Source organism: Lupinus angustifolius, chromosome LG05 (genome assembly GCF_001865875.1).
Source record: "Lupinus angustifolius cultivar Tanjil chromosome LG05, LupAngTanjil_v1.0, whole genome shotgun sequence".
Taxonomy (NCBI): domain Eukaryota; kingdom Viridiplantae; phylum Streptophyta; class Magnoliopsida; order Fabales; family Fabaceae; genus Lupinus; species Lupinus angustifolius.
Window position 1 is genome coordinate 18,255,701 of NC_032013.1, and position 9,329 is coordinate 18,265,029.

The 9,329-nt window shown below is 31.7% G+C and overlaps 1 protein-coding gene across 1 annotated transcript; it reads left to right on the forward strand.

Moving 5' to 3' along the window:
• On the forward strand, nt 6,749–7,333 carry LOC109347037 (AT-hook motif nuclear-localized protein 22-like). Its single transcript, XM_019586769.1, has one exon. The coding sequence runs from the start codon at nt 6,749–6,751 to the stop codon at nt 7,331–7,333; it is 585 nt and encodes a 194-aa protein (XP_019442314.1).

Below are 9,329 nucleotides of genomic sequence, written 5' to 3' on the forward strand. Positions count from 1 at the left end.
CTCTTACATGAAAGTGATATTAAATTTTTAGAAAAACATTCTCGATTAAACCATGTCCGAGTATTGTCGGCTAATACTTAGTCGGATATTAAAAATCTTCCGATTTCGGTTTACGGTTAGAACTTCGAAACACAGAATTCGGAGTGAAAAATATTTAGAAATGAATTATGGATGAACTTGATGTCTATCTTGACTCGAAATAATATTTCAAAGCCAATGACGCAATCGGAATTCGATTCCGAGTTACAGAACTCAAAAACACGTTATTGGGCCGAATTCGGACGAATTTGGGCCCGACAGCGCTCAAAAACCTTTCCTCACAGAAAATTACGAAAATTTACCACAATAGAAAATCACAAAAAAAGACTAACACTCAACTATGGTTTAGACTAAATACATACCGATTAATTTCTTAAATTATTCGTTGATAAAATAAATCATTAATAAAACATACACGGAACCTATAGGTTTCTTATCAGGTGGAAGGTCAACAAATGTCCATGTTTTATTTAATTAAAGGGTATTTAAATCATCTTGCATAGCCCTTATCGAGTATTGATGTTTAATGGCTTAGTAGTAGAACCTAGGCTCATTAGTAGTTGTAATAGAGAGGATGTGGTTTAGATGGGTAGGTGAGATGGCTTGGTATGATAGGACAAATGACAGAGGATGATGGACACGTTCATGTGAGGCTTTATGGAGAGTCAATTTGTAGTGGAATTCTTGTAGACAAGTTGGTGCCTACCTTGGACAAGTAGACCTTCTAAGGTGGCTAGGTGAGGTGTTGTTGGTTTGAGGGTCTTAGTCAGATGGCCTTATCTATAAATTGTTTTCATTTTGCTCAGTGTGACTGGAGTTAGTAGGTAAAGGTGTGTAGTATATTGGTTCCTCAAATAGGTCAGGGTGTTATCTAACACTTCACTTTGAGTGTTACTATCTGAAGGCTTGTAAGGAAATATGTGTTCATAAAAGATTACATTCCTATAGGTGAATATTTCCCTATTTTGGAGATCAAAGAGCATATAACCTTTTGTGCCTTGTTTATTGCTCAAGTACATCCACTTCCTTGCTCTTTGGTCAAGCTTAGACCAATGTTGGGTAAGAGTGGATGCAAAGGATAGGCAGCCAAAGACCTTTAATTCCAATAGGTTAGGGATCATTGTATGTAAGAGCTCATAAGGAGATTTGTTTTGAAGAACATGACTTGGAAGCCTACTTATTAGGTAAGTGCTATGCTGCACTGCATAGATCCAGAAAGATTTTGGTATCACAGATTGGAAGACAAGGACTCTAGTGAAATTTAAGAGATGTCTACAGAGTTCTGTTGGGGCGTTTCTACATAAGAGTTTTGGTGTAGTATGTCATTGTTACTATAAAGTGTTGGCATATTGAACTCACTTCCATTGTCACTCCTTATGACCTTAATAATCTTCTCAAACTGTGTTTATATCATCTTTATGAAGTCTCACACTATGGTTCTCGTCTCATACTTGGCCTTCATGGTTTAAAGTTAAGTGTGTCTAGTGTGGCCATCCATAATGGTGAAGAAATATTTGTGCCCATGTATGGAGGTATATGATATAGGCCCCCATATGTCCCTATGCACCATGTCAAAATCATGCTCACTTCTATTCATATTGTTCGGAAAGGGAAGCCTAGTTTGTTTTCCCAAATGACAATAATCACATACATTGCTAGCATCAAATTTAACATAAGAACATGATTTTCATATTGAATTCAAGGTAGTCATAGATGGATGTCCCAATCTGAAGTGCCACAAGTCAAAGAATGAAACATTTTTTGATCAATTTACATTATGAATTCTGCTTATTCTATTTCTAAAATTTCTCTTAAGCATATACAATCCATTTCTCACTTCAGCATGCCCAATCATCCTCAAGGTAATCATATCCTGAATAGAACAATTGGAGTCGTCAAAGATTAGTTTGCAATGTAAAGGTTATTGAGTTTATGAATAGAAAGTTAAAATTGAATTCAAGCACATAGAGAACAATATACAGTGTTAATTAATCAGTAAGGTTCATTGTCCCTGAGATCTTTGCCATGACTGAGTTGCCATTTGGTAGCCCAATAGTAATTGGCTTAATGTTGTAGTGAACATCAAATATGGAGAAGTCATGGCACACATGGTATGTGGCCCCTGTATCCAATGCATAGTAGAGATTGTTACCTAATTGATGATGTCCTTCTTTATCTTGATTACCTTGTTGTGCATTGGGAGGATCTATTGTAAGTCGATTCACATTGTGATTGTTATTTGGTTTTCCAATACTCTTGAGCAAGGTTACCAATTGCTCATATTGTTCAGCACAAAAGTGGAATTTGTTTCCTTCAAGATTATTTGAAAGTGCCTCTGACTTTGCTTCTTTCTTGTGTGTAAGTTTACTACTTGTTGTGTTTACTAATCCTATTTCTTGTCTTGGCCTTGATTGTTGAGGATTTGGTGGAAAGCCATGTTTGAAATAACATGTATCTATGGTGTGCCTCTTTCTTCCACAGAAGTTGCACACTTTAATTCCATTGCCTCTTTGATTGTTGAATACTCTACTTATGCTCCTTCCTCTGCCTTGCATGAACCCACCCCTTTGTTCATTTTGTCATGTTCTCCATTGAGGTGCGTTGTAACCTTTGTTTGATGATCTTTCATTAGCAAAGTTTAGGAAAACCTTTGATGATTTCTCACTCAGTTTACCTTCTTGTGGAATTAATAAAGAGAAAGCCTTATTTACCATTGTGGTGTTGAATTCATCATTCAACCCCTTTAAGAAAAAAATCACAAACTCATTATCTTGCTGATCTTTCATTAGCTTGACCATTCCATAGTTGCACCTTACCACACAAGTACAGGTAAGCATTGGCCTTAATGATTCAAGATCTTCCCATAAAGTCTTTATTTCAGTAAAGTAATTGGAGATTATCCTGTCACCCTGCTTTATGGAGTGTAATTCTTTAAGCAATTTTGAAGTTCTGAAATAATCTTCCTTGGAGAATCTGTCCTTAAGGTCAAGCCATAGATCTCGAGCATTGTCAATGTACACAATGCTTTGTGCAATTTGTTGTGAAATGCTTCTTGTTATCCGTGTGACAACAATAATGTTACACCTCTCTTAAATGTCATACTATGTTGTAAATAGGCTTGGTGCATTGATTGTCCCATTCAAAAACTTGAATTTGTTCTTCGATGATAAGGCCTTTCTCATATCTCTGCTCCAAGAATGGTAGTTGCTACCATTTAGGGGTGGTGTTGTTAGTATTGCTCCTAGATTATCTCTTGGATGGAGATAATAGGAGTTTTGTTGAATATCATTGTTGTTTATACTCAATTGCATATCCTTTTCTGACCCTGTGTTTAGTGTTTGTGCCATTGTTTCTGCTTTGTTCTTTCTTTGGGTGATGGTTGAACTAGTTCTTAGACTCTTGGTTAGAGTTCTTGACCAGGTGGGAACCTTCTTGATGATCTTTAGTCAGACTTGTTGACCAAGAATTGCTCTTGAAGAAAGGAACTTAGAATTTTGTGAGTAAAACTTCTGATACCATATTGCAAAAATTTACTTGAATGACTCTTATTTTCATTGATGATGGAGAAGCCATAAGGCTCTATTTATATTACAAGATTATTATTGCTTGAGAAACAAGCTACCCAAGGAATTCTAACTAACTTAACTAACTAACTGATTTTCTGGTTTATGAGACTTGCTTGTCTCGGTCAGCCTCCATGAGCCAGGTTCATGCGCCATGATCATTCTGTCTCAGTCAGTTCCATGCGTCAAGCCTTCCCTGCCTTGGTCACGTTCATGCGCCAACATCACATTTACTCCGTCAGCCATGTGCATCAAGCCCATATTGTTCTAGTCTGTCTGATGTGCCAAGGCTACACTACTCTGCTCTATCTGATGCGCCAATGCCATATTCTCTCGGTCAGTTTCACACGCCATGTTTTGTTTGTCTCAGTCACTCTGATGCACAACTTTACGAGTCAGGGTCATGATGTCTTGGTCAGGTTTGTGTCTCATGTTCTGTCTGTCTCAGCCATCCTGATGTGCAGCTTCATGAGTTAGGGTCATGTTGTCTCGGTCAGGGTCATATTTCCTCGATCATTTTCTAGTCGAGGCTGGTGTGTTAGGGTGATATTGTTTTGCTTTGGTTGCTTGGCCAATGGGTCATGTGAATCATGTTTAGTGTTCAATATTGAGAAATGGTTGTAATCATTAGTATCATCTTTGCTATCTCTCGAAGTGAAAAATTGATGCACGACCAATGTAACCTCTTCTATCATTAGTGACGTCAAGAAATGTTTGCGGTCATTAATATTGTCTCTAATAACTGTCACGTCGTAATTTGGTTCATGGCCAACACGACCTTTTCTGCTATTAATTTTCATGTGATTAATTAGATGATTTCGTTATTAAAAGTCAAACAAAACTAGCAATAAAAAATGTATGAGCAAAATAAACACTTTGAAAACCTAAATAAAACACATTATTTTATTTTAATATTTAATTTCTTTTACATAAATTAATAGTATACTTAACTCATGGAGTTAGCGAGTGTACTATTTAATTATGGGTGGAAATGGTGCTAAAACATTCTTCAATCCATAATAAACTCTCATCCTCAAAACTTAAGTTAAAATACCATAATTTTCATATTGAAAAAAAAAAAACATTTTGGCAACTCTAAATTAATTAGAAGAGTTCGGAATTTTATTTTCCCTCTGACTAAGTCGTGAAACCTACGATTAATCGAAAATCGGGTTGCAACATCTTCCTATTAAGTTAGCAAATTAAATTTTAAACTCATTATGTATTTACAAGATAACTTTAGGTTTAGTCCATAAAACATGTTTAAATAATTAATTAGGAGGAGTATTTTTGAATTAAAATATATTCTAAAAAATAATTACTCTAAAAAGGCTTAATAAAGAGGTTAAAAAATAATATTACCCATGAACACTCCCCATGCCAAGAGGAAAAATATTATACTAGACGCAACACATGATGGTACTATTAACGATGGTTACTTCTTAACCTGGACGTTTCCTTTTTAAACTCTTAAGCAAATAATATTTTTAAATTATTTTAAAACTATTTTGATAATAATTAATCATTTTTGTTAAATTTAAACATATTATAATTTATTTTATTATAAAAGTAAATATTTATTATTATTATAAAAGTAAATATTTATTATTATTTATTTCAAAAATAAAAAATTTATTTAATTATAATATTTAATTAAATAATAAATAAATAAACCAAAATAAAATAGAAATAACTACAACCACGTGGCAGCAACATGAGACCTAATCTCAATGAAGACGGCACGAGAATAGACCAATGACCAGCTAACCGAACACTAAAATCGAGATGGTGGCGAACTAATGTGATTGAGCTACACATTCAATGCTCAGTCGACAATAGCTGACACGAGAGGGCAAGCATGAAAAGCGATGACAGTTGGTCTGAAAATTGTCCGATTGTTGGGTGACACATGAATGCACATAATTCAACGTTGAATCCTTGTACACGCATATTTTAGAATTATTTTTCCAGTATAGTTATTATGATTATGATTCCCAATAGTTAGGTTTCTAATTTTAATACCATTTCATTGTAGCAATATTTATTCTCAAATTTTATTGTGATTGAGTTACACAATAAATTATAGAAAAACTCTAATATTTGTAAAGATGCTCTTCACAATAATTGTTTTTCCAAGGATTTGAACAAGGATACATTGGTATCCAATTTGTGTATCACTAGACTAACGATGTATTAATGAATGACATTATTTAAATAGTATAATGACTATTTTATGCTTTATAGCGTCACTTTAGTAATTAGTTTATAAATTATTATTGCATGTTTGGGGGTCTTATTTGTTGGCCGATTGTCTTATATGGGAAGTCCTTATTTTAGGGGGAATGCTTCTAAATTTTCTTACAATTTAAAATATAAATGAATTTGTTTGTTCAAACTTTAACTCAAGTAATTTTTTAAAGAATTAGAAATACTTCAAACTTTAACTCAAGTAATTTTTTGAAGAATTAGAAATACTCAATTTTATTTCACTGAAAGGTCGTGAAAATGTGAAAATCATACCTTGATCTATGTGCTCCATGGTAATGAATCATGGTAATTTGTGGTTGTCCATTATATCAGTAAACACAGATAAATATGTTACACTTTCCAATATGGTAGTTCTAGAAATAAAATACAATAAATTTATATTAAATAATATATGAATTAAATAATGTTAAACTTATAAGTATATATATAATATAAAATATCATTATATATTATATATAATATAAAATATCATTGTATTGTATTATATATATATATATATTATATATTATATTGACCACTAACATTAGATTAACATGGAAGGGTGTGAACAAAAAGGTATCATGATCTAGAGTTAGATCAATCTCTTTCCAGTTATAAATATTGGATCTTTTCCTTATAAAACATTTTTTTCCATTCAATGATGTATGCCCCTCTTGTCAGGTGCACTCAATCCAACCCCATTATCAACAAATCCTAATTATCACCCAAAATCATATTTCTTATCAATTATTTAGTTATTTTCATTTACTTTTTCATTTATATTACATTATATTGTTTTAGTTTAAGTTACTTACCCCATGACAAACTATATTAGTATATATACATGTTAATAGACCCCAAGAGTTTTTACATTTGTTTTCATTTCCTTATTCTCAATCATGTCTTTCAAAAACAAGAATGGAGATGACAAAGAGATTTACAATGACTACAAGGAGGACGCCACCGTCACACGTCGTTCTTCTGGTCGTCCTCGGGGCTCAAAAAACAAACCAAAACCACCAATTATTATAACTACAAAGAGCCCTAAAGCAATCAAAAGTCATATCTTTGAGTTTGCAAGTGGAGTCGACATTGCTGAAAGCTTGCTTTGCTTTGCTAGCACCCGCCAAAGAGGATTATGTGTTCTTAGTGCCACTGGAATTGTTACCAACGTCACTCTTCGGCAAGTGGATGGCACCGTCATAGTGTTGCATGGCCAATTTAATATAATAATGATGAATGGTTTGTTTTTTCCATTAGGATCATCCCCATCTAGATTAATTGTTTACCTTGGCAAAGATCAGGGGAGAATGATCGGCGGCACGGTGGTGGGACCATTGGTGGCTTCAGGATCAGTTATGGTAATGGCAACTAGTTTTGCTAATGCAATCAATGTGAGATTACCTTTACTTGATAAGGATAATGACGATGACGAGCAAAGTTGTGGTTGTGGTAACGTCGATATTTCTTCTCTAAAGAAGTAAGGTGGTCATTTAAATGTACAATAAGTGAATTGTGAATGTTATTTTGTTTAATGTCATGGTTAAAGGGAACCTTAATGTATTTATCATAATCTTTTGCAAATCTATCCATGTAATTGCTCAAGCATAGGAATTTGGTTTTCCTCAAATAAGATTTGAGTTTGAGTATTTGAGAATACAAAAAATAGATATCAACACTTTATTTTTTATGATAGATGACAATTAACACCTTAATGGATCTTCCAACTTGAATTGAATTAATCGAAATCAAATGTCATTTTCAAATAGAAAATATTTAGGCATAAAAATATATATAATATTTCTTCATTCCTCCAAGATATAAAACTTATTTTTCCGAATCTGAATTCACTTCGGTTTTTTATAACTCTCATTCTTTTAAGAGACTAGGTTGCTAAGTTTAGATCTATTTGATTATTACAACAATATTTTTTCTCTAATTTTGATATACTCGAATGGACAATAAATTATACAAGAACTCACATGTTACATAATTATAAGTACATATTTTCAAAATGGAAAACCAATCAAAACCATAATGTTTAGCTTCATATTTGTAAAAATAAATTGGTTCAAATAGGATTTTAAATTCATTTCTTAAATGAACCGAACCTCACTTGATAATTTTTATATTTTAATAATACAATAAAATTACATGTTTATTTTAATTTGTAATTTTATGTATATAATTTATTCTTTTGTTTCCAAGAATCAACTTATTTGGTGAAGTTATGGAACATAGTAAGAGCCTTCGAGTTCAAATGGTCGGTAATGCACTCCCCCGCTCAAACAAATGTGTATTTCAAAAAAAATGTTTAGTTACCTTTTTTATTTCTTATGAACTTTCCTGAAAATATGATTGATTTTTAAAAAAATATGCTTCACCATAAAGAAAATAAAATTAGAGTCATTTCATATCAAAATGTAACATTCCCATCTAAAAGCGTCCTAATTTAAAATTCTTACTTTCTTCGTAAAATAACAATATTGGGAATTTCATATTTCATGCAATATCAAAATAATGATATCTTTCAAAAAATGTTTAGTTACCTTTTTTATTTCTTATGAACTTTCATGAAAATATGATTGATTTTTTCAAAAATATCCTTCACCATAAAGAAAATACAATTAAAGTCATTTCATATAAAAATGTAGCATTCTCATGGAATCCAACATTCTCATTAAAAGGGTCCTAATTTATCATTCTTACTTTCTTCCCAAATTAACAATATTGGAAATATCATATTTCATGCAATATCAAAATAATCATTCTACCAAACATTAGGTTATTGTGGATATTGTTTGTACTTCTAAACAACTTCTATAATTTAAAACTTAGGAAGATAAAGATTTGTCAAATAGTCTAACTAATTTATTATATAAAAAAGTTATTATAAATGATAAGATAACAATCATTCAAATAATAACTAATAAAATAAACATTATAAATAAATTCAAATAAAATGAAACTAACTAAATTTTAGATAAAATAACATTTCAATCCAAATATACTTCACATGTATTATTGACAATTTAGGCAAAGTCCATCGGGTCTGTCCGCCCGTATTTATTAGGCAGGTAGGACATGAAAAATATGCATATCGGCCCTAAAATGTCCACCCAACATATTTTTTCGCCTGCGGGCATTTCCAGTGGGAAAAACGAGTGGTCGCGGGTATTATTAGATAAAGTATTAAACATCAAATATGTAAAAGTATATGTATTTTGTTAAATGTCAGAAAATTTGCTTCATTTGTCATATATACATTTGTATTTTGTATATTATATATATGCATATGTACTATTCATATTGTATTTTATATGTAAATTATGTAATAGGCATATTTTGTATTATATATTACATTTATATATTGTATATATTTCTATTTGTATGATTGTTTATTATGATAAATATATTTATATATTTGTATGTAAAATATATTGTTTATTTTGTATGGAGTGTATATAAATTTGTTTATAT